The 27,456-nt window shown below is 38.4% G+C and overlaps 1 protein-coding gene across 9 annotated transcripts in view; it reads left to right on the top strand.

Annotated features, from left to right (window-relative positions):
• The first annotated feature begins 3,440 nt into the window (after nt 1-3,440).
• LOC128862111 (uncharacterized) overlaps nt 3,441-27,456 on the top strand; it is a 114,862-nt gene continuing 90,846 nt past the window's right edge. For 7 of the 9 annotated variants that reach the window (XM_054100546.1, XM_054100545.1, XM_054100544.1 and 4 more), the window contains exons 1-5: nt 3,441-5,256; nt 18,800-19,154; nt 19,580-19,873; nt 24,981-25,290; nt 25,370-26,076. In XM_054100546.1, the coding sequence (XP_053956521.1) occupies nt 4,111-5,256; nt 18,800-19,154; nt 19,580-19,873; nt 24,981-25,290; nt 25,370-26,076 (2,812 nt within the window). In that variant the 5' untranslated portion in view covers nt 3,441-4,110. Of the gene's footprint in view, nt 5,257-8,633; nt 9,338-18,799; nt 19,155-19,579; nt 19,874-24,980; nt 25,291-25,369; nt 26,077-27,456 lie in introns of those variants that run through there. The other 2 variants (XM_054100550.1, XM_054100548.1) reach the window with 2 other exon arrangements.

The following is a 27,456-nucleotide window of genomic DNA, read 5'->3' as shown; positions in this document are numbered from 1 at the left end:
GTACAAGCGCCAATCCACTCGTCCGAAACGTGAGATGAATTGCTCTCAAAAAGAGGACGGAGTAAATTCATTGTTTCACGGGCAGTATGGAGATCAAAGACTTAAATTTTTGGTATCAAAAATTCATTTATGAAGGCGCGATAGCCTCGATAACGTCGATTTTCGTTATACAATCAATGTACGATTTGTATATGTTGTTGAGGCACAAGTTTTTCCATGATGAAATGTCATTGAATACTAAAAAAATTAGGTATAAGTATTTGTTTTAGTTTGACAGTAGTCATGCGAGATCAGTCAAAACCCCTATTAAAAAAAGTACCTCCAATTCGATCACACTCTACATAGTAGAGGCCTTTGTAGTCTGGGCCTTATTGGTCAAACACAACATGCCTGAGAACTGAATATACAAACGTCCATGTCGTTAAGTACGAAAAAATGAAACAACTTCAAAATTTATAATCGGAGAATTATGCGGATGTTTAGCATTTCGATTGTGGTTCGTTAGCATCAGAAGTGATTCGATACTTTGCCGAGGTAGCTATGTATTTAATAAATCGCTTTAAGTAATCTTTTAAATTGTGCCGCATATTATATTCTTTGCTTCGATGCGTCTACCTGACATCCAGCTACTCTAAGTGGCTCACTATTTCAGGCTCTTAACATTGATTGGTTTCTAAAAATATGCAAGGCATTAGATACAATCTGTTACATAAGAGCGTGGTTACTGTTAAATAATAACAACAATTGATTTTTCGAAAATTCGCAAATTTATTGATAATTTGGTCGTCAATACTCAATGCAAATACCTCAGTAGCAAGTCCAATCTCCTGCATTGTCAATTATGGCCTGGCACCGTCGGGGCATACTTTCCACTAGTTTTTCTGCATATTCTACCAGAAAAGATCTCCAAATTTACCGAATTTGTCGAGAAAGTGGATCTACATTACATAACTTGCGTCTGCGAAGCAGCGGTGACTGAGATGGCTAATCCAAAGTGACAACTTCGTTTTGCGCCTTCCACTCGCTACACGCTCGACTCCGATATTTCGGACCGTTGTCCTCTTGAAGGATCCAGCTTTCATTGTTCTTGATATACCATTGCTTAGCAGATGGTAACAGAGCCTATTGATATATTTTATTCATGTTTTCGGCACTTAAATTCTCGGTAAATAAGAACAAAGTGTTGAGAAGCACCCCCAAACATGGACCTTGACGGGTGTTTAACAGTCCGTTGAAGCATCCTACTGGTGAAGGTTGTCCAGGCGGGTTCGATGCTCGGAAATGACCAGAAGGAGGATTCACCAGAAAAAAATTACGTTGCTCCAATCGCGGTCTAAGTTTTCCTTCGCCCATTTCACTCGTTTTTCAACGTGTTTTGCACTCAATATTGGTTTTTCCAAAGTACTGCGATATTTCAGTTTATTGACAAGCAAGTGCCTGCGAGTCGTTCCGTAAGATATGTCAATACCTTTTGCTTTCGATTTCACAGCAGCTCCGCGTAAAGTCAAAGTTGGATCTTTCGAGAACAATGCTCGAATCTTTTCTTCGTATTTTTTGAGACTTTGTTTGCACCTCCGCGATCAGGAAAATCATCAACCTTATCGACCTTTTTATAGCGATTTATCCACTTGCTAACGAACTGCTTCGACTTCACCATATACATTGTGTAAAATAAGTACCCGGAACTTCACCTGACACTTCAAATTTGGTTTTTTCATGTTGGTACACATGTCCTTGAATGCACAAGCCTTATCAGAACGGGATCTATTACTTAGTGTGTTTTATTCTGCAGTCAAAGTGAGTTGATCTTTTGTTTACTTGGCGAATTTTACTCAATTTTTTGCAAAAAGAGCATCGGAAGGAGGTCTCTGAAGACATGGTTTCCCGAGCTAATACGGACCCTACGTTCATGAAACGCATAATAACTGGTGATGAGACATGGGTCTACGAGTACGATATGCAAACCAGTCAGCAATCGTCTGAATGGCGCTTCGAGAACGAGCCGTATCCAAAAAAACCACGCCAAAGCCGGTCAAAAGTGAAGGTTATGCTCACGGTTTTCTTTGATTACCAAGGCGTGGTGCACTCTGAGTTCCTTCCAGAGGGCCAAACGGTTAATAAGGAATATTATTTATCCATTTTAAGGCGTTTACGTGAAGCCATTCGCCGTAAACGGCCCGAATTGTGGAAGGACAATTCGTGGATTCTGCACGACGACAACGCGCCATTGCACCGAGCCTTGATTGTACGCGAATACAAGACCAAAAACTTAATAAATACTATCGAACAGCCACCGTATTCGCCAGATCTCGCACCCTGTGACTTTTTTCTCTTCCCAAAACTAAAATTGCCACTTCGGGGAAGGCGTTTTGAGTCGATTGAAGACATTAAAAAAAATTGGCTAAAGGAGCTGAAGGCCATCCCGGCGCCGGCCTACCAGCGGGCCATGGATGACTGGGTTGTTCGTTGGAATATTTGTATCGGCTCAAAAGGAGCCTATTTTGAAGGCGATCCAACAAATAATGATGAATAATATGAAAAAATGTGTTTTTTTTTTTAATTCCGGGTACTTATTTTACACAATGTACATATTTCGCAGCAGCAGTTTGCGTTAATTTGGGCCCTTTTTCATGCAAACAAAGAAAATTGATTGATTTTACATTCGCGAAAGTCTGGTAGCATTGATTTTGTAGACTATTTAAAAACGCCTAACGTGGAATACATTTTTGAGTATAAAGTCCCTTCGCCACCATTTAACCTCACAAAACTCACAATTGCATTTCTACATATGCTCATATGCGTTTTTCAGTAAGAGCGCTTCAACTTTTGAACTTTTTTGAATAAAACACAAACGGTTTGACTTTTTTAACTAATTTTTTTTTTTATTATCGAGTTTGAACATATACATTTAAGTATGAAATTCGATTTCTTTTGCCAGACCACCGCGTGCACGTTTTACGAAGTCCAATCGTTGAACCCAATTTTCGACCACTCTTTTGCATAAATCGGCCGAAATTCCAGCAATTTCGCGTTCAATATTGGCTCTGAGCTCACAAATCGTCGCCGGCTTGTTACTGTATGACTTGTTACAATGACTTCACATAACCCCAAAACGGGACGGCTTGTTAAATGGGCCGTAAAATGGCCGTAATGCTCTTAAAGTAGCAGCAACAGAACGATTATTTTCATAAAAAATTTGCACGATTTGCAATCGTTGCTCAAGTGTGTAGCGTTCCATGATGAAATGTATACTAATGAAGTTTACAAATGACAAGCGAAAAATAAAAAATATTGCGTCGTTGCCCTCCCTATCGGAAAAAAGTTGAAGCGCACCTATTGAAAAACGCCTTACATGTACTATACATTATATAAACATTTGTATTTAATTTTTTTACACATCTGCTTTATATTACGATTTATTTTCTCTTTTTACAGCTTGTGGCCTAAAGATTTCTAAATAAATACAAACCACACTTATCTCCAAATAATTGGCACAAAAAAGTCGGATTAAACATTCAGTAGATAGAAAACACTTTTAGTTGCCAAAAAAATAAACCTGTCAAAATCTAAGATACAAAATTGTGCCATAACTGCGACGCCAATGATAATTCAAAAGAATTTGTGGTAGATGCCAAGAAATTTTGAAAGTGCGGGTGAGAAAGGTAAAGTCTAGCACATTGAAGATAAATACGCAATTTATGCAGCAACAGCAGCAGTGGCAAAAGACACAGCAAATAGTAATACAATATTTTTGGAACTAGAGACAGTAGCTAGCCACAAAATTTGGTTTAGTTAGCCAGCAATGCGCTCATCTGTGATACAAGAGCTTGAAGAGTTGGGCTGATAGCAAATAACAAAAACAAAAGGATTTGTTGGAACATACATTAGATTGGGACAAAAGATACAATACTGAGCAGTTAACAAAGTGTGCACAAGATACAACAAATATAACGAACGCAATAATAGCAACAGCCGCAGCAAAAGCAATAAAAATAAATACGCCTTATATGGCAAGTATAAACTTGCATGTATTTGAGTAAGTACGCATACACACGTACATAGCGCTAAAGTAGATTTTGTCAAGCAAAGGAGTGTTCAACGCCAGCACCTATGGGCAAGTGTGTATCAAAGCATCCCTCCGTACTAACAATCGCATTATCCGAAAAGGATTTGGCCACAGCAAACCAAATTTGGAGTAAATTTGCTGAAAGCACTGAATATATTGCGCTCAAGGACGAGCATGGAAATCAATTATGTGAGTATTACTATGTGAACGGCAAGAAGCAGAAACAGCAGCAGAAGCAGCAGCAGAAGGTGAAGACGAAATCGAAGTCAAAGGCAGCAAAAGAGGCGCTTGAGTCAACGGATGAGGACAATTATGCAAACGCTACAATTGACGACGCCACAAAGTCGGCTAAACAAAATCAAAATTCAAATGAAAATCAGATACAGCAGCAGAGTCCGAATCCGAATGCGAAACAGCAGCAGCAACAGAGTCAACAGAAAGGCCGAAACAAAAAGCGATCGAAGTCAGAAATAGTACATACACACAAATCTACACAAGAAAGCACTGAGCACAAATCAAACCAACGGATAACAAGCAATGCAGCAACAAAAAGTGTAACAACAATAACAAATGGAGCAGAAAGTCATGCAAAGAAGTTGCGTCAAAATTGTGCTACTTCTCTTGAAGTTACTAATGTCGTTGATGACGCAACGGCAACAACAGATTTAGTGTACGCCAATGTAAGTGGCTGTGAATATTGTACCGTTGTCAGCACCACTGATGATGATGACGACGACGATGACGACGAGGTGGAGGAGTATGATGAGAGCATAGAGAATGAGGCGGTAATTGGTGTACGCCATCACTATGGTCTAGCCGCCCACGCTGCTGTAATTGATAGCATTCATACAAATATAGCCACTTTTGATGCTTATAAAAACCAACAACATCAAAATTGTTTGGCTCATTTGTTGTTGCAGCCAGAAGAACAGAATGTTGGCGACATGATTGTGGCTGACGGCAACAATAATGTAAGGAGATCACAAACAAATCACGAAGAGTATCATTTTAAACAGCAGCAACGACAACAACAGTTGCTTGCCAAAGACCAAGCGCAATTAATAAACGGTGAAGTGTGCAAAGTCAATATTGGTGTTAAAAATGTTGCTGCAGTTGATGAGAGCAGTGAAGTAAGCGAAAGGATAAGCAGCAACGATTACTTAGTGGTGGTAAGCGACGATGCCACGAAGGTAAGTGAGAATGAAAGCATGAATGAAATATCTATGCGTAATTTTTATTAGAAAACCGTTTTATGGTTAATGAATGATTTTACAGTTTTAGGCAGTGGGAGAGTTTTTTGAAGTTTGTATGAACCTGAAGTGGGTTCTCGATGATCCCAGCTAATAAAATTGGAGACCGTTTACGATTATTGTGGTATTTTTTACTTATAATTGAAACAATGAAAGAGGGCAACCCAAAATAAGGTCTCAAAAACTTAATTTAAGTTCTTAAAATATGCCATTAAATTCAAAATATGTGCTCCAAAAATGCTTCTAAGTCCGTGCATAATTTCATATGCTGTGCGTTTTACACATGGGCTGAAAATTTCAGGACTTGACAAAAAAAAAAGAAGTTTTGTTCTCTCCCAAATTAGCTTTATTCAACAACGTAATTGCTATCAAGCATAACGCAGACATTCCAGCGCCGCTCTAACATTTCAATACCACTTTTGTAGAACGATTTATCTCTTGCCTCTAAATAAGCCTCAGTTTCAGCGAAATCATTCGAAGAAAATTTTTTACCGGCGTGCATATTTTTAGGTTTGCGAACAGCCAGTAGTCGCTGGGAGCCACATCTTGTGAATACTGTGGACGTGGGAGAGGTTCGAAGTTCAATTTAATTTTGCCATTGTTTTGATTTACCTGTGACACGGTGCGTTGCCTGAAAATGAACAAACGCGGCACTCACTTTGAACAGATTTTTTTCAGAGTCAAATGCTTATGCGATATAAAGTCAATACTTTCCCTTAATATTTTGACGATGTCATCTTACTCCGCCAACTTCACTTTGCGATCGTTTGAAACGATTTTGTGAACGTTTTTGATGTTTTCTGGTGTTACCGCCTCATTTGGACGTCCACTGCGTTGTGCAACATCGGTGTCTTTACGACCACGTTTGAACTCAGACCATCTTTTTATTGTTGTTTCTCATGTATCGGAGTCCCCATGAAGCCATTACCTTGAACAATATTTTTTCCTATTGCGAAGCAGAGTAAAATTAAAACACGAAATTCCTTTTGATCCAGAGTTTTGAAAATAACAAAAGTAGCGTCAATTAGTAGTATAATAACTTAGGAACTAATGAATAGAATATCATCAAATCTTAAGAGTGATCTTTTTAAGGTTAGTACTAACTGAAAAAGAGGTGAGTGCAATGAAAGTAGTGCCATCTATGTGTTAGGATCGGGACTTTTAGTCGATGTGTTATAGCGCAGGGTCTTATTGGCAAGTTTTGAAAACGTATTTGATTCCAAGTTAATTTTAATAATTTTTTCATAATAATACATATTATTTCTCCTACAAAAGCCATATAAATCACACACTTTATGCACATAAAAATAAATTGTACAAATTTCCCTCAAAATATCAAACTCTTTAAACGGAAATGTTAAAAAAATTGAGTACGCAGGGTTAAAGTCACTGTATTTTGGTACAGTAGAACTGGCCAAGAGAAGCAGTCCCAAAGATGAACCATAACTAGATGCTTAACAGTTCGTTCGCCCCAGGATCGACGTATGCAATTATTCGCCTAAAATGAACATTTTTCGTGAAGGGGCTTTTGCGTCTTTGGATTCATTAACACCATTTTTTCTTAAAGCTGTTTCAGCTTCTCGCAGCGAGAAGTTCAGCTTTGTTACAAACAAATCAATGATCTTCTGATTTTATTTTGGAGAGGTACCTTTTTTAGGGTCGGGGAAGTCGTCATCCGTTCTAACTTCGATGTTACCATCGCAACCAGTTAAATATGAACCGCTTCGACTTATTAAAATCTTTTGCTAAAGACGCACCGCATTTTTGGACCTTTAGGGTGCTTTTATTTACTTTGAATGTTGCCATTTTTCGCTATGGGTACTCTTCAAAATCTGAAAAGGAATGAGCGATTTCAAGAAAAACAAAAATTGTTTGGCAACCTCCAAACTATTGCAAAACACGCCACAGACCCGACTTTCTGTGGAAATTTCAACCGAAAGTTTTGATTAATATTCACCGAACTCGCCTCTGAACAAGTCCATTGTTACGCTTGCTGTGTGGCATGTGGCACCGTCTTGCTGAAACCACATGTCATGCAAGTCAAGCTCTTGCATTTTGGGCAAAAAAAAGTTGGATATCATTTCACGGTAGCGCTCACCACTCACAGTTACGTTACGATTCGCAGCATCTTTGAAGAAGTACGGTGCAACGATACCTCCAGCCCATAAACCGCACCAAACTGTAACCTTTTCTGGATACATTGGTAGCTCTTGCAATTCTTCTGGCTGATCTTCACACCAAAACCGTCAATTCTGCTTATTTACGTACCCATTGATCCAAAAATGAGCTTCGTCGCTGAACACAATTTTTAGACTTTAAACTTTCTTAACAGAATACACATATTTATAATAAAATTCAATGACTTGCAAGCGTTGTTCGTTTGTAAGACGATTTATGGTTAAATTATAGACCACACTGAAGATGTGTGACAGTGAAACAAAACACGAAACGTGCGTCAGCCGTTTAAACCAACTGTTTAAAAGATAAAAGCTAAAAAGTTACCCTTTATAATGCAAAGTATTCTAAAAACTGGTATACCTTTTCAGCCTTTTCGTAACCGCCGCCAATGTAGCCGAACGGATAGGTGCGAGACTATCATTCGGGAATGTGTAGATTCGATTTACCGTACGTGAAACAGTAATGATGGAAGAAGTTTTTATTAATATCGGTCGCACTCGTCAGGCAATGGCAAACCTGTGAGTTTATTTCCATGAAAAAACTTCTCATAGAAAACCATTTTTGCGGAGTATGTTTAAGACCGTACTCGGCCAAACACCTAACAGAAGAGGACGTGCGAATTATTATTTTTTTTGTATGCCCTTTTAGTATAGCTATCCCAAAATAACATTATAGTTTTTGGGCCAAACATTTTTCTTTAAATTTATACTGTTAATAGGATAATACTTTCTTTATAAGTCCAACATTTATGCTGTTCAAAATCTTACATAATTTTTCCAGTTCAGTTGTTATGAATATTTGAATTGGCAGTGTGTTAAAACAAAAATAAAAAATGGAATTCATTTCAGTGCAAAACATGAGTCGGAATTTTCTACTCTTAACCACCCTGCAATGCAATGAACCTACCCTTAAATGCCGATTACAAAATAACTACAGGTGTCACTGTTGCGACAGGATATGCGGGCAATATTAATCGCCAAGGCAACAACCACCAACCCAGTCATATCATTTTCCCAGCAGTGCGCATGCTCGTGTCTGGAATGAGATCCACAGAAAGTGGCAAACAAAAACACGAAGCAGTGGAAAACGATAGGAAAATTCGTAGACCTTCCGCTGCCACAAACATTTCCGCTGTGACGCTGAATCAAATAAAAAGCAGCAAACTGGTGAAATAAATTTGTAGAAAACTGAGAGGAAAAAAAAACTAAGTGAAAATCAATTACATATTGTACAAAAAAATCGGTTAATTATTGGAAATAAAAGTGTTAAGTGCAAAGTTGCAAATTTTGCTAAGAAGTACTTGACAAGTGTGAATCTGAAGAAGGGCAACTATTTTCAAGGACTTTCGCCGAAGTCGTGGTATACAGAGTGCGTTAGCGAGCAGAAGTTTTTGCAAAGTGAAAACTTAATTCGCATGAATTAGGAGCTGAATACCTGTGTATATGCAACTAAAAGCTATAGAATTCTATGAATTAATCTTTATTGTTGCATAAGAAAGTGTACCAGTGTGAGTGTCGTTTAGAAATAACTGAAGAGTTGAAGTTTTTGCAAAGTTTCCACTTACATATCGTTTGTGTGTGAGAGTAAGCGAAGTGCTCAAAAACGGCGACCAACGGCAGCGAGAAGGCGACAGCCCACCTACTGCACTGGGGGCTACAGCACTGAAAGGCCAGCATTCAAGATGGATGAATGCGAGAACCTCGTCATCAATCTAGAAGACGCAGTCGAGACATACGAGGAGCTCGCCGACGACGACATACTACAACACCAACAACAAATAATCAATGATAACGACGCTGAAGTCATTCAATTGACGCAGATATTAACCGAAGGCGACATAATGGTAAAGAATACGCCATGCCTCAACATAATTCTTTTTAGCACTTTCAATTGAAATCAGTTACATAGAAGTACTTGAGAAAAGTGTGCCTGCATACGTACATACAAGCACATACACTTGAGGCGCTTGCACAAATCAATTTACTATACAGCAGCAGCGGCACATTGTGCTGGTATACACATATTTCCCAACATTTGGTTGTCACAGTCGCTTTGTGGAACATAAAAATGTTAGGAAAGCATACTGCATATTTTCTACATAGCCAAGTTTGAGGCGCAGCGACATGTGGCATGCATTTGTGGAATGTGGCATGCGGTGTCAGTATTTATTATTTTGTTTTTGTGCCATTGAGGCAGTTTAGGTATTCACTTTCTATTAAATGCGATAAATACTAATCTTCAGCAACATTTCTACGCTATTTCCTCCATTCATATGTAAAGTCCATATGCAAGTACATACACACATATTTAATTATTACTATATATTATAATTTATTAGATGTATCAAACATGCTTCATCCAAGCAAATGCAAACATATACTGCACTAGGTGCCAGGACTTACGACTCTACATAGTTATATATGTACATATATACAATTTATATATATGTATATATGTATGTCTAATGCTATTTACTTTTCATTCTATGCGGCATACTTAGATTTGTATGATTCATCGTGTTTACGATAATTGACGTATTGATGCATGCCACACGCAGCCACTACAATACCACTATGGGTGTCATCATAACTGCAAATGGTTTGTGGAAATATGAATTTAATAAAACCACCTACTTCCATGCATTAGGCCAGCTCGATTTCTTTGTTGCTCATTCGTAAGATAAACAGCCCCAAAGTTAATATTTATATCTACATTTATTACTGGGGCTGCAAAGTTCTAAGAAGTATTATATAAACCTCCAAAGTCCTACATTTGATGTGGGCCACGATCTTCATTATTCATTCTATCAACACGATTCTACTTAACTTCATCCCAGGTCATTTATGTGTGTCTATAGTTGGCTGTCTTTACATACTGAGTCCTCGTAGCATAGCGACTTACTTTTTTTAAAGCATCGTGAGTGGAGTAAAAACCATTTGCATCCTCTGAGTAGCAGCCAAACACCCATTTGAGAGTGAGTTCAATGCGAAGAGGCAAATTCTGATGCCATTCCTAAGCATAAGTACAGGGTCCGCCATATAACTTTACGGAATTAAAAATGCTATAAAATAGTAACTACTCAATATTTTTCCAAACTGTTTTTTTTATTTTGAAGTACAATCCTTCCGGTTAATGATGGAACACAACTTCATTCATATGGCTCTTGGCTTGGACTTTGTACGGCGTCATACAAAGGTCTTTACGCAAAATTCGTCTCAATGATGTCTCCGAAATGTCCAATTGTTGAGAACGACGGTGAACTGATGTTCCTTGTGATTCACGAACACTCTCGGCCACAGCAGCAATATTTTCGGGTGTACGCACGGTTTTTGGTCGGTCAGGCGTTGGTTTGTCAATAAGCAACCCAGTTTCTCTTACTTTTTTCGCAAAGTAACGCACATACGCTTCATTCGGTGATTTTCTTCTTCCAATTGCCGTACGTAATTTTCGTACACATTCTGCAACATTACCATGATTTTCAAAGTAATGTCGTCATATTTCCCAGCGTTCTTTGAGCGTATACACAACCATTTTCGTTCAGCGGAAGAATAAAACTAATTTTCTGTCAAATCAGATGACAGATAAGTGTCCTAGTTCAAATCCCTAACGATAGATGGCGGGCCCTATATTTGGCTTAAAGACTTACCGGTTTTGCTGCGTCTATTAACTCAAATTAATTGCTAACTCTGTATAATTTAGGTATAGAACCATTCATAATATTTATTCTTTAAAAATAATCCCTTTCAAATATTGGCCACAACTGCGCCGCAATTCGTCCATCCGTAAACACCAATTGTGAATGGCTCACTGGAGGACTTCGGCTGGTATCTCGAGAATAACTGTAGTAATGCCAGTTTCTAATGTCTCAGTCGCAGCTGGTTTATCCACAAAGCATTCAGACTTTACATATATATATATATATATAATTGGCGCGTGCACCCTTTTTGGGTGTTTGGCCTAGCTCCTCCTCCTATTTGTGGTGTGCGTCTTGATGTTGTTCCACAAATGGAGGGACCTACAGTTTCAAGCCGACTCCGAACGGCAGATATTTTTATGAGGAGCTTTTTTATGGCAGAAATACACTCGGAAGTTAGGCATTGTCTGCCGAGGGGCAATCGCTATTAGAAAAATGTTTTTCTTAATTTTGGTGTTTTCACCGAGATTCGAACCGACGTTCTCTATGTGAATTCCGAATAGTAGTCATGCACCAACCCATTCGGCTACGGCGGCCGCCTTTAGACTTTACATACAACTACAAATAAATGTTCAACGGTGTGATATCACACGATATCGGTGGCCAATCCACTGGTCCGAGACGAGAGATAAATTGCTTACTGAAACGACGACGCAGTAAACCCATTGTTTCACGGTATGTGTGGCAAGTAACGCCGTCTTATTGGAACCAGCCCCGTCTTGTTGTGGAGACCGCGAGCTTCAATTTTCGGCATCAAAATGTCGTTTATGATGGCGCGATAGGGTTTATCATTCACGTGTACATTGACGCCAGCCTCGTCTTTGAAGAAATATGGGCCGATGATTCCTCCAGCCTATAGACCGCACCAAACGGTTGTGTTCATGTATGAATGGCTTCGGAATACTCCTTAACCCACATATTGTTTTGCCTATAGACGTAGCCATTAAGCTAAAAATGGGCCTAAGCGCTAAACATCATAAGTTAGGCGTGATGAACACTTTTCACAGAGCGTCGATTTTCGCGATAAAGTTGTACGATTTGGAAACGTTGCTGAGGCGTAATTCCATAATAAAATGTCAATGAATACTGAAAAAAATTATATAATACATTTAGTTTGACCGTAGTCGTGCGTTATCCAATCTGATCACTCTTTAGTAGATATCGCTGCAAGCGCCTATCTGTCTTAGATCATATGGCTCGGCATGCTTTTAAATAAAACACCCTTTCTGCGCTGTGCTTGATACTAGTCATACAAAATCAACTATCAATAAAAAATTAACCAAAGACACCCGACTACGACATATGCAAATTAACAATAGCCTATGCCTCTCAAAAAAATGCTAAACGTAATTAAATTTTTTGTAACGTTTCATATCGTTGGTTGGGCTCATGTGAAGAAATCTAATCAGACCAAAAGAGTGAACACCGATTTTCGCAGCTGCGTAAACAATGGAAATTAAAATAAAAGCAAAATTCAATGATAAAATTCCAAGATTACATTTAAATCTTTGAGTAAAATAAACAAAATTGGAAGTTAGGTTACGTTAGGTTAGGCTGTGCTGGCTGATCTGTAAAAAGATCTCACTTAGACCGCTAGGCTACATTGTGTTGGCAGTGCTATATATTATATTTCAGAGTCAAGGACATCATTTTTTGTAATTCTTAATGCACATCTTCGCGAGTTTTAGCAAGTCGTTCAACTTTTTGTCAGCAATATCCTTCAAGGATAAACATATTGTTTATCCTTGCCAACATATTGTTGTCAGCAATATCCTTCAAGGATAAACAATATGTTGGCAAGGATAAACAATATGTTTATCCTAGGCACATTTGTCAAGTCCTACAAAGAGAAAGGGCAAGGCAGTGGCAAAGTAGGTGTTTCCACAGAAGGCAAGTGCCTACTACAGAAAATATACACAGATTCCGTGTCGGGTTTGTGGTGTGAGAAAGCGTTCGACACATTATTCTTAGGTTCACTCCAATAGACGAGCGGGTCACTACAATCTACATAAACAAGGATTATAGATTTACCAGATTTGCTTCTTAACTATGGTGAAAATGAATACTAAGAGGAGAACTTCGGCTGCCACATCACTTGGGAGATTCAGCCGAATCCTCGCCCAACCAAACGTTGTTCAATAGCAACGAAGCAACATAAGCGAAGACTGTATTGATTTTTTTTTCATATATCACTAAGAAAATCTTATCTCCAGCCAAAATTTGCACAACCGTTTCACACATATTTATATTTACCCACTCGTTCAAAAACATATTATATACCTACGCGGTAAAGTTTCGCTAACAGACTGAAGCTAGTGCCTTCAACATACATAGCTCCAATCGCTAGATGGAAGATACGCTTGCAGTAGTTCAAAAACACTTACGGGATATTATTATCAATTCGGATCACTATCCTGCACCTAACTTCTTGCAGCATAAAACTTGCAAAGAAAATCCTAAGAAAGATTGGCGTGAACGATTAGATACAAAACGACCCTGAAAGTATTGAATATTTTTTTCCAGACATTGGCAGCGACAGACCTCACCTGTGTACGAAAGATCACTTATTACCGATTAGGTGATTATTTCTTCAATCGAAAAGAAGAAGTGGAATTTGTAGTCTTTTAAATGTTGTTGAAAAAGGAAGATGCATTCAAAACCAGATATCAGAGCTGTGATCCTCGCTCTGAGGCACACTCTTACACAAGTTGACCTGCCCTAATATTCATACAAAGCGGTATATACATACTAGGGCGGGTCGATTTAAAAATCGCCCATTGCTCTGTGAAAATCATATTCTAGGGATCAAAATAAGAAACTTTGCCGAAGGAACCATACCTCTAAAACGAATTCTGATGTGCCCCAATTTGGGTAGAACTTTTCAGTTTCTTTTCTCATGTAAAGGCCAAAAATTGTGATATTTTGAAATGATTGTATGGGGAACCCCCCAGGGGAGTTCCAGGGGGTGTGCCACTGGCATGGGTGGATCGGTCGTCCAAAGTTAGTGGGGGTCGGTCATACATTTGGACTCGATTGGAGCACTCTAAATTGGTCAAAGTGGGATTTTTCGTTCGACCCAAATTGGAGGGCATCAGAAATTGTTTTAGAGGTATGGTTCCTTCGGCTAAGTTTCTTATTTTGATCCCTAGAATATGATTTTCACAGAGCAATGGGCGATTTTTTTGCCTTCCCACAAATCGACCCGGCCTAATACATACATATATTTGTATTAGACTAGTTTTATTGCTATGGGTAGGTAAGTGTTTTAGAACATTTTGTCTCCATTTTGATAGACTTTGCATGTGGCAAACAACTAATATGCAATAAGGCACACCCGCCTCATTTTTCCGGCACTGCCGTATTATATAATGAACCATCCATTTGAATTTGTGCGTTTACGCTATTATGTGACTTGCGGTTCAGACCATCTGTTTTTATTTATTTTGTGCAAGTAGATTTTCAGGACCAAATAGTACACTTGCAGAAAAAAGTACGTAGACTAAATGTCAATAGTATTGTGCTGTAATTCCATTTATTAATACATTTTTGACCTATTTTCCGACCGGTGCATGCATACATTGAACTGCGTTCGTAGATTGTTGAGTGCTCGGGAGCTTATACATTTCATGTTAGAATTATCCTAATTGATTCTAATGGGCGCACAAATGGGGCAAAGAGAAAAGTTATGTATACGCAAAACATTGTCATATTTGAAAGCAGACTTGAGTGTACTAAAAGATTAGCACACTTTTAGCGCCGCGATGTAGTTCAGCTGCCGTGTGATCTGCCAGTATCAGTCAAGCACGTGAACTAGGCTTACACAAATAATTAAGAGTCAACTGCTTTGTCTTTCTATTTAATCAATTCCTCCTACTAAGAAGAAGAAAAATGATAGTGCTTCGGTTTGGGAAATTAACTAATGAGAGTGCCTGCAAGTGCCTGAATGAACAAAACACATACCTACGTTGGCACCTGAGTCAGTCGGTTAGTTAATGCCCACCTGTACTGCCTTGGTATTAGGATTAAGCCAACTCTAAACACAATGTGCAGAAGTCTACGCAAGTGCGGAAAGTTACTGATCGCCATTCACTTGGGAGTAGCCAGGGCGATTCTTGTGCATATGGTTCAAGCTTCTATCATTGTACTGAAATTTACCATAATATTCTAAATAATTGTGTTAACTTCGTTACCAATTTCAAGGTACGCTTGCAAACGCATGTTGAAGCATAAGTTGCAGTTAGTGATGCCGTACTGTAGCCATAACAGTAACCATAGCAGTCAGCTGTTCTGATCAAACATATGAGCATCACTCTAAACAATTATAGGTGCCGCACTATAACCAAAGCGGCACTTAATTAGTAAAAAATGAATAAAAATGTAGGTATCTAGTATAATGGAACTATTTCTCATTTTTCGTTTTTCTCAATCACGACTGAATTTTTTTTCTGGGTCTTATAGTTTGCGGAAAAGAATTTAAAGTAGAAGGAAAATACGACGCCATCGTGAAAAAATTTCAGAAGGTGTGGCCAATATCAGACTGCTAACTGACTCTCAGTAAATTTGAAGCAGTTAGATTACGTAACCGAGGTCATGACAGCGGGTTGTGTACGAAAAGACTAAGATCTTTTCCATGATTTACGAAAAAACCAACACAGTCCACGCTCATATTACTTTGTTGCCGACTAAACAACGACTAGTTGGATGAAGCCGAAGTAAATTGCTCACTTTCTTTTTTCACCACAGCTGAAACTAAAGCTTCGTAATCCATGGCGAAAAGATTTTTACAGGAGTGGCTAATATCAGAACATCATCCTTGTTGATAATCTACGAGCACCAAATTTTTCTCTTCGGATTTCACACATACACGACGAAAAATGTGCTGCTCTTATACATACATTGGCATAATCTACGAAGCAGTGATGCCGATGCTTATTGTCTTGCCGTGATTCTACGCAAACGATAAGCAAATTTAAAGCAATCAAAGCGCAGTAACCGCTTGGTGGCGGCTATATAAATATATACATATAATTGGCGCAATCACCCATTTGGGTGTTTGGCCGAACTCCTTCTCTTATTTGGAGTGTGCGTCTTGATGTTGTTCCACAAATGGCCCCAAAGCTTCTACCCGCTCCGAACGGCAGATCTTTTTTATGAGGAGCTTTTTCATGGCAGAAATACACTCGGAGGATTACCGTTGCCTGCCGAGGGGCGACCGCTATTAGTAAAATCTATTTCTTTTGGTGTTTCACTGAGATTCGAACCTATCTTCTATCTGAATTCCGTATGGCAGTCACGCACCAACGTATTCGGCTACGACAGGCACCGTATATAATAGGCGAATTTAATTACCTTAAAAATTAATTCTTTAATATAATTCAATCAATTTTTATTTAATTCAAAATTCGAAGATTAATGAATTTTAATAATGCCCTAGTTGCGCTGTTTTTTTTATGAAAATACAACTTTATTCTGAAAAAAAGGTTACAAGTGAATCATTGAAAGTATTGCCCATCGCTGGATACTACTTTTTCCCATCTTTCTGGTAGATCTCGTATACAGTCGCGGTAAAACTGTTCTTCTTTTGAGGCTATCCACGGATCAAGACATTTTTTTAATGTCTTTATATGGATGGAACATTTGAATCGGAACATTTGATAATCAGATGGAGCAATATCTGGGATAAGATTCCCATTTCAGTGTTTCCAGGTAGATTTGGCAACGTGAGGATGAGCGTTGTCATGCTGTAGAATCACTTTTTCATGCCTCTCCGCGTATTCCGGTCGCTTCTCGCGCAATCCTCGGCTCAATCGCATCAATTGAAGTCAATACCGATCCCAGTGATGGTTTCGCTTGGTGTTAACAGTTCATAATAAATAACACCAACTTGGTCCCACCAAATACATAGAATGCTTTCCATTTCAATTCAACCGGGCTATTCGGGTCAGGTTCTTCGATTTCAATGTAACTCAAATATGTTGCTCTCTGGTCAAAATAATGAGACATGTATTGTTTTGTTCACCCGAAAAAATTTTTTTCAAGATTTATGGGCAATTTTGTTTTTCGGCTCAAAATCAATTTTTTTTCATTATATTATATAAGAAATTTTTTTTTTTAAATGCTCATAACTTAGTCAAAAATGAACCGATTTGAATGATTCTGGATTCAAAATGATCGTAATTACTTGCACGAGCGACTTCATGTAGAAACATTTGCAAAAGCGTAGTTGAAAATATTTTATTTTGCAAAAAAAAAAAGTGTATTTGTTTTTGTTTTGTAACTTTTTTTAAATAAAGAGGACACCTCAAACTTCAATTGAGCAGAATTCCCAATAGCTAAAATGAGGTTTTTTGGAGTAATGAATTTTTGAGTAAAAAACCTGTTTCGCATTTTTTGTTTTTTGCAAAAGAAAAAATGTTCAACTACTTTTTTGCAATTGTTTCTACATGAAGTCGTTCGTGTAAGTAATGACGATCATTTTAAGCCCAGAATCATTTAACTGGTCATAACTTAGTCAAAAATGAACCGATTTCCACAAACTCTTCTGAAGCGTTCATGACACTCGTAAACGGCTATTGTTTTTAGAGTATCATTACCGAAAACAGTCTCCCAACTGTTCTACGAATTTCGCACCATTGAATCCATTTTACTAAATTCAGTTCCATTTTTAGAAAATCGAAAAGACGTGCAAAAGTAGAATAGTTTTTAAATTAAATAATTTTTTTGTGTTCAAAAAATCAATTCAGTAAACTTATTCAAATGATCCTCCAAAAATACAAAATGGAACAATAACATTTTGAGTATCTTTTCCAAATGAAACTACCCATGCACGTTAAGAAGTATTCGTTCTTGTCCAAATCAAATTGGATAATGAGAAGTAGTACTCATTCAGCTAAGATGCCTATGACATCAGACATTTCACTCTTACTCAAACTTGGATATTCACAGCAATTTCAAACACACAATATCACTACCTGGTATTGCTGTACTTGTCGGACATTTAGTGCGTAGTTCATCTTCAAGACCCATAGTTGTGCAGTGGAAAATGAGGGTATAGACAACAATCAAATAACCATTTGGGTATTTTTTATGAATTTCTTTTACTAAGAAACTGCTTTATCAACTAAAAATGTCTCTTACAGATAAGTTAATTCACACAATCAAAACAACATTTTGTATGTGTTCGAATACTATAATGACGTATAAATTTGGATTCTCCAAATCGTTGGTGGGTGCCCGTCTTAAAACATTTCAATCAGCCAATATTTTGCTACGGAATGTCCAGTGGTAAACCCTGACCTTGCAAATAACGGCTTGCAAATCTTTAAAAATACTGTAAATTGTCATTAGGCCGCAAAAATGAGCAAAATTGTAACTCACGATTGCCTATTGAAGATAATTCGGTGGATTTTATCTACTTTGCGAATTTACTTCCCTCTGTCGTAATAGTCAATAAATTCAAACTAAAAGTCTCCTCTAACCATAGGATTGTTAGTTTACGGCACAAAATGCCAATTTCATTGAATGAATAGTTTACTAAATAAGTGCACACATACATACATACTCGCATAAACCAGAATGTACAGAACAACGTTCAACATTTTATCGTTACAGGGACAGGCTGAAAGTAAAAAGCATATGAAGAAACATGGCGGCAGCACTACTGGCACAACTGGCACTGGGATGGGCATTATCGAGACCAAAGGCACTGCGATGTCCTTCGGCTTTCGCAAGAAACTCAATACAACGCCAAAGAAGCTCAAGAAATTGCTGGAAGCCAGCGTTGGCGGTGTGACTGGCGGTGACGCAAGAAAGAAACAAGACAAGTGTAATAATATAACAACAACAACTTCACGCGATGGTAATTCTTCAGGCGAGGATAATGAAAAAGCGGGAACTCAGCAGGATGACGGTGGCAATGGGCAGGCGTTATTGGGCGAAGAACATCAGGACGACAATGGCAATGCAGGTTAGTGCAATGACTTGCTGTGGCACAAAATGCACGCCTAATATAATCGTACATGCATACATACATTCGTACAAGTAGATATAGGTACCCTAAGTTCAATGCAGTTCATACAGAACAAATCGGGCGAAAAATGATTAATTTCGTACAACAGGTATTTGGGTGCGACAAACACCAACACACCTTCTAAAACAGTAGCAAAATTTGCATGCGCTCACACACACATACATATTTACGTACTCAACGCAAATATCAAACTTTGTTGTGTCTCTACACTACTTTATATAAATAGAACTTTTTCCCCCCTGCTCTTTTTTTATGTGTACGAGTATTATGAATGTCTGACATGCCAAAAACTTGCTCCTCTTTGTCTTCTTGTCTTCCTTCTCCACCTATGTATGCCCACTACCGACACTCATCAAATGCAGAGCTTCTGTCGAAAGTACATTTTGAGAAAATGGGCGCAGCGGCCGCAACGACACAGCGATCTAATCAAAGTACAGGGCCCACAGGTGGCGGCCAAGCTACCAACCTCCCTGGAGTCGCTTCGCGTTTCGGTTACCGCGGTTCAAATATTGCGCGTCCGGCATCAGCTGGCCTAGCACAGCGCTATCAAATGGACATGCAGGAAAATGCAGAAAACAACAATAACTATGGCAACATCAAACGAATTGTTGGTGACGTGGATGTGAATGGACAACGAAAGCCGCTTGTGAGCAACTGTAAGTGGGCGAAGCATTGCAAAAGCGCTAAAAATATAAAATTACAAAAAATGGCATGTGAATGGATAAAAGTGTTTGGGTAAGAGGGATGCGACGTGCTACTTGGACAAGACGTAATGTGAGTAGGCGAAACATTGCCAGACATTCAAGTGCGCAATAATGATAATTTAATTGCTTAATAAAAGGAGACTTAGCTCGTGAAACAGGTAGAAAAAGGAAAAGTGATTTATCATGCTATTGGTAATCTTTGGAACATTGTTGGTGAAGTTTTTTTCCACGAAAAAAATTTAATGAAATTATTTTTCACCTGTATCCAATCAAGAAATAGGATCGCTATACCCTTAACAATGTTTATGCATATCTATTTAACGTATACACCCTTTTAAAGTATTTGGCCGCGCTTCTCCTCCTATTTGTGGTCTGCGTCTTAATATTTTTTCTACAAATTTGGGTCAACAGTTTTATGCCTCCTCCGAGTGGCAGATGGTTTTTTTATGCGGAGCTTTTTCGTGGCAGAAGTACACTGAGATGTTTCATGCCCGGGGTTTCGAACCCTGGCGCTCTCGAAGAGTAGTCACGCACCAGCCGATTCGGCTATGGTGCCGCCACTTTAACATAATTTACCTTATTCATAAAAATGAGCTTAATTTTCTGAGTATAAGGGATTACTTCCAAAAATTAGCCTATTAAAAGCTATCGAGTTTTATTATTTAATACAATACTAAAAACTGAGCCTGAGCTAAAGTTCAATTTTTATACATTAGCTGAAATAATTTTTGTGTTTCAAAATACTAGTGACTGGCGAAAGGTGTAACTAAGTTTATCTTTTCGTGAGTTAGGTAAAAAATGGCTTTAAAGTGGGCTGCAATATGAAAATCGTTTTATGAAACTAAAAAATCATCATTAAAAAATTCCTTTTTGTATGAAAACTACTAATTATCGATTCTAACAATCGAAAATAATCTGGAACAATCGAACAAAAATTTATGGAAAGTAATGAGAATTTGCATCAGCGGCATTTACGTAGAGAACGAATTGTAATGAGTAAGAAAATTCAAATTAGAAAGTTTTTTGTTTCAGTCAAGTATTTTCAAAATTTATTTTCTTTTTGACCTTCTACTAGTTGAGCCCAAAATCCGCCAACAAATTACTTCTCTAATTTAAATATTAAATAATCACAAATGTCGTAAATAATAAGGTTCTCAAGAAAGTAGAACGGCTTTCTTGGTAGAGCTGCATGTAAAACACGATTTTCATAAACTGGTCGCTGTTAATTCCACTATAGCTCATTCCAAATACTGCTTGCGAAACTTGCCTTTTTAGGCATCCGAGCGGTTTGCCAATGGCAAAACGGCTTCTCAACTTATGTTAATTTTTCTCTTGTAACGATGCATGGAGATAAAATATTTTATACAAATTTTGCTATGAAGTAGGCTGAGAGATTCCCAATTTCTGCGAACGTCGTGTGGAATCAACTTATTTGTCTCGTATTGAGCTGAAGCTAATATATGTTATGTTTGTTACTTCCAGCAGTGCATTGTCTAAGAGAAATATTCGAAAAAAATATGTTGACTCGAATTTTTCCACTTTACTTTGTACAAGTTGTCTTAAGCGACGATTAAAGTGACCGAAGTAAATGATTTAAAGTTGAAACCAGCACCATACTCAGAAAGTCGTTAATATTTATTAATGATTACTCAACTTTGCTCGTCACTGATCTGCTGGCTGTAAAAAGTGAACTGCCTCAGCTCTCGAATATATCGAACACACCCACAGCGTAAAAACACGGGGTCGTAAATGCCTACCAATCGGTGAATCTCGGATTAGCTTACCGCTGTGAACATGAGAAATTAAATGAAAAGTAATAGTTGTTTTTTTTTTGTACCTCCGTAGGTAATTCCACCACGGCATTTCTGTTACGAAAGAGCCTTTTATGAAAACAAAGTGACATTCAGAGACGATATAAAATTGTTCTTCTGCTCTTAGTACATCAGCAAGTTGCAAAATCCATTTGTTTATATATTCTATACTTATTTTACATTCTACTAAAAATATATTTATTTATTTAACCACTGAATTTTTTTTTCAATCTTCTCGGAAGCATAGGGCCTCGACAAATCTCAGGCTTGCGTTGGTTCCGCTCATCTGTTTTGATTTCTGACAGGGTAGATGATTAGCCTGCCGCTGTCAGTCCTAAGTAGTCGGAATGTCCACTTGTCGTTGCTTAGGAACAACGCCTTCTGATTGCTTGGAGCGCCATTTGTGTTTCAGATTTTTCTGGCAGAAGGATCGTACAGACGGTTGAGGACTTCGCTAAATTTTGTGTCTGCGCTATTACGGCGTGCGCCCGCTTCCTTTTGCTGGCGCCACTGATGCACTGTGTAACTATGCCTTTTTCTTTGTTTTTTGTTTGTTTTAGCAGACACAATGCAAATAATGCGTAGACTATTGTGCGAGAGTAAGGATGGAAAGTATAAGTTTTTCGCACCCAGACTTCCGAGGCCACTGAATACCATATAATAATTCTTATATTGAGGCTAGAATATATTTATATATTTTAAACATAGATAGGAGTCAGAGAACTAATTCTAAAGAAGTTTCAAAGAATTCCTTCACTGGTTCGTTGAAAATGAAAAATGAATCGCGACTTGTTTTGAGATTTTAGTTAACTTAATTAAGGCTCTGTTGAAGCATTTTAGCTTATGAATCTCCAAAAATGCATACATAAATAAACTCCCAGGAACTAAACAATTTGGTGGGAATATTCAAGAAAATTATCAGAAAGGCGCGGAACAATCATTGAAGATAAATACAGGATTTTACTTTTACTCTGTAATGGATTAAAATTATTAATAAGCGTTAATGGGATCTGAATGGTGGGGATTATCCAGTGTAAAGCGTAAGTAACTCCTTTGCTTTGATTGCCTCAATAACCGTTTAAGAAATTTTAGCAAAGATTCACAAAGCGCGTCAGTCGTTTCTTTCTCGTGCTCATCTTTCGCAGAATCTTTCTTTCAAATACTCCCAGGGACGCCTCATTATTCGGTGTCATATAACTTGCATGAAGAGATACTTATAAAATCTTAGTGTTTTTTTTTGCCAAGAAAGGGCTTTACTACTCAATAGAATACTTTCTGCCTTATCGCAAGCCTAGCCAAATTACATGCTTAATATGGAGACTTTGCAAATGATTTCGAAATAATAAAATTAGCAAAGTATGAAAAATAGCCAGATATGTAGAAAACATTAGAAGGGAGCGTTCATTTACGATACAGTTTATAACGCAGCCGTGGTTAGGGATGAAATGGCGCTAAAATACTCTTAAAATTAGCCTTCAAATTCAGGGCAAGAATCCTAAATTTGTTCATTGTGGTACCATTAAATGGAATGAGGGGAAAAAAGGAACAGGCTTATCTGAAGAAAAGGATCCAAGATGTCTAAGTCTTCGTCAAGACAACTGTAGAGTAGGTACTGAGAATATTCAATATTATTCTCCAAATGCAGTTCAAAGTAATGCCAATTCTCAATGGATGCTTAATGGATGATATCCGGTTAGAACACCCACCACAATCGGATAAGAGTTCCCTCAATCGCCTATGAGCCACATTTAACCAGAAGTATCTTGCGACTTTAGTTACTCATTTATTCAAAAGTTCAAACTGGCTACTAAAATAAAAGAATAATGAAATTGTAAGTATACTTAAATTACAAACTTACATCTAACTAAGTTAAAACATGGAGTTCAATAGTGCAGCAAATTTTTTCTTTGAAATCGAGAAATCTTCCATGAAAGTGGCAGATATCATTCAAATCACGAAGTGGCAATCAATGTCGCCCTTAAGAACATTGAAAACTAAGGAAAAAACAGGTATTGATAATTTACTTTCAAAACACTTGAAGTTAGCTAATTGCGAACGGGACGTGAAAGATGGCATAGGATCAGTATACTTGAATGGTCTTCGCATAAATTTAGGAGACAAACTTGCACACGCTCAATTTTGTTAATTATAAGTTTGTGATATAAGATGAAATACATGTAAGTACTTCATAAAAATCGTCTATCGAAAATATAGTTAAGTCCTTGGAGTTTTTGAAGGATGCTTCTGAAAAACGAAGTATTCTTGCCCAGCGCTCACGAAGTTGACACGTAGTTCCCCTTCCCTGGAAGCGACCACAACTCGCCAAGGGAGCCTCAATCCTCTCTTTCCACAGCTTCCTGCAATGCCTTTCTACTTTGAAACGCATATGAGTTTGTTTTCGAATGAGATCGACAGGAAATCCTCTTCTTGCCTAGTCTGTAGTGCAAAATTGAAGTGTTCGCGGCTTGGCTGTCGGAATGGATTTTTATTCCATTGAAAGTAACGCTCGAGAGCAGCCATTCAAATGCTACTTTAATAGAACCTATCACTGCTTGGAACTCACCACAGTGATTTCTTAAACTAAACGTAAGCTTGATGTGGAGATTTCGCAGAGTACTCCTCCACCAACTTCTCCATCGGATTACTATTCATCCGCAACCACGTTCACCAAGACTTGCCTTCAAATGCCACATGCCGCTTACTTCTCTTTTGAGGGGATGTACTTATATATAGAGATGCACAGTTCATAAAAAACATTGAGTGTGTGTGTGTATATGTCACTATCGACTTCTCATAAAGCAAAAATGTTTCTCTTGCTGTTTGCAAATCGATTAATTTTTAATTTCCTCACTTCTGCAATTGCCTCGTACACAAAGTGTATGCATTCACTTCGGTGCTATGGCGCGACAAGTCCGTGAACTCAATTAAAAAGCAATTGGCGGGCAATGGGGAGCGAACGCTCTGCAGAGTAGTACACCGGCAATGAGTTGTTTGCGCTTTTTTGCTACGCTGTGATTGTGTTGCAAGGTCTGCAGCAAGTATTGCGAATGTCACAAATCGTGCAGTGTGTTACTTTCAATTTAGGCTAAAGGCCAATATGAACAAATCAAAAGTCACAAAACAGCAAAATAACCAACAAGCCAAAAAGCGAATGCACAAAAGAAATAAGAAACGTGAATTGTAGCACTATTACATTTAAAACTTCCTTGCACACTCTTTATACACTAACAGATTTTTCGACTTTGCAGTGAAACGTCGCTCGAAAAGTGCACATGCCGGTCGGGCATTGACTTCAGGCGATGAGACTAGTGAGTCGGGTAGTGGTAGCGATGCTGCCGGCCGCCCAAAAATAACGCAACCCAAATCGATAACGTTCAATTTGAGTCAGAATAGCACAATCGAGTATCAGCGGCGACAGTTCTTCGAACAGCCAAGCACCTATGGCAGCTATGGTAGTGGCCGCAACAGCGGCAGTAGTTGGACACATCAGCCAACGTACCAGTCGCAACAGCATCAGTCGCGAAACGTCATCAACACGGGCATGCATACAAATGTTATGTGAGTATATGCAGCAAGACAAATTTTATTGAAAGGCTCTGGTAATTAATTTTTTCAATCTCAAATTTTTCAATTACAGTGTCCGGCCCACACCACGGGCACCACCAGCCAGTTTCTCGAAATTCACCCTACACACAGTGAGTTTACCCAAACCGGAATTCCCAGTGGCAATCAGTGTGGGCGTGACCACACCTACTACACCGGGCGGCGTTTACACACCTTCTCCCGTGATGACTAGCACAATGTCGGGGGCACGCGCTAAAGAAATCCAACAGCAGCACCCTTTAACCGTAGTAGCGTCCGCCAGCGTAACACACACAGCCGGCGGCCAAATGGACCTCAAGACAGCTAAACAAATGGCTAATAATACGCGGCGTGGCTTCTCAGGTAGTCGTGAGATCTCAGCTGATTCAGGTATTGCCAGCATGGACATGGCATTAGATAGTTCTGTTTCGAGTGGTGGTGATGGTGGTAGCATCGCAGGTCGTAGAGCTTCACCCAAACGTAGCCGCAGTCGTCCGCGTAATCTGCAAATGGTCATGAACGGGCGTCACAAATTTCAAGTACGCGATCTAGACGACCCATTATCGAGCGAGTCCAGTTCGATTGTGGAACCGCTAGCCTTGCCGAAGTTACCGAATGAGAATCAAACTGTACCGCTTCCACTCTGTGGTCTGGTACGCTCCGATACTGTATTAAGTCGAGAGAGCTATGAGCGCAATGGAGGGATTTTTGGCAATAGGAGCGAGGCTGGCACCAATCAGGAGACGAAACAGATCGACGTGGGTAAGTTGAATCGACATGTTTTTTGGGAGGCAAAATTGTGCCGGGGAAAAGGCACGAAGTATATGAAATTTGTTCGCATATTGTCTAGTTTCAGAAGACAAATCGTAAAATATGGAGTTGTTCATTAGTGTTTTTAAACGAAGTGCGGCGGGTTCGTTTCTTATTTTGGGAACGGTTGCCTATTGAAAAATAAAATCAAGCCTTTAATGGGTTCGAAATTTTGTTGTCATCTAATAGAAATATTGAAAAACTGGTATTTGGTAATCAAATTTGACCCGTATTCGTGCCATAACTTAGTTTCTTCTTGCCGAACTCCGTAAAGATTGGGAAAATCGAACCGAATGATAGAAAGGCAATATATGAGCTCTCTACCAGCACACAGTGCCAACTCATTCCGGATTATACCATTTGTCAAAGAATTTGTAGCTAAGTAACACATTCCAGTGATAGACAATACGCGTTAATGGTTGGGAGGATCTAAGGATATGTAGGAATGGGATAAAACAAAAACATTCTTGGGTACCAAAATTGGTCTTTCTGATGACCATGACTAATCTAACCTAACCTAACTTATACGAATCTTTGATTTAGGTTTTTGAGATTTTGAATTTAAGTTTTATTTCTGCTGAAATCTTGTGAAATATTATATTCACACTACACCTAAGGTGGTATATTTCTTTAAAAGAGTAGAAAAAACGGATATTCATAGCAACCCACTAAGAATACCTGATGGACCAATTTTCATAGCTTCATTTCTACTTACACAGAGCAGTCGATAGAATTATTCTCTTTGATAGTTGCTAACTTTTGCGTAATTCAAAGCCACTTTGCTAGATATTCATTGGTCACAGTAGGCTTGAAGAAAACAAACGACAGTAAATAATTCATGAACGTCTCTAGAAGTCGAATGATGAAAACACGATTGTGATGTAAACGAATACTCCATTCAAATGTTCCAATAGCTTCTAAAGGTACAGCTCAGTTTTATCATGATAATGAATCAATTTTTTGTTCTCTCAAAAGCTTTTCGCTGATCCCATTAAAAGGGGTAGTCGAAGTTGAGTAAAGATTAAGGAATAGCGGGTTTTACTCACCAGCATTACCAGCCCAGAAAATGATTGAGAAATTAAGGGATCTCTTGGTGTAAACTAGGAAATTTATCTTTGTGAGACTAGGGAGCAAAAAAATAGTTAAAGAGCACCTCGAAGTTAAGCATACTTAGTTTTTCACTTTGTTTAGTAAAGCTCACTTTATAGGTTAGGTTAGAAAATGGTTATGAATACCCCAGTTTTATATTTTTATATTTCGTTTTCGATTATGTAAAATAAATTTGAAATTTCTTTTTGAGGATTAGATTATTCGTTGCAAGTCTACTTCGAA

Source organism: Anastrepha ludens, chromosome 4, assembly GCF_028408465.1.
Source record: "Anastrepha ludens isolate Willacy chromosome 4, idAnaLude1.1, whole genome shotgun sequence".
Classification (NCBI taxonomy): domain Eukaryota; kingdom Metazoa; phylum Arthropoda; class Insecta; order Diptera; family Tephritidae; genus Anastrepha; species Anastrepha ludens.
The sequence above is the reverse complement of the archived record's forward strand: the minus strand, read 5'-3'. Positions and strand labels throughout refer to the sequence as shown.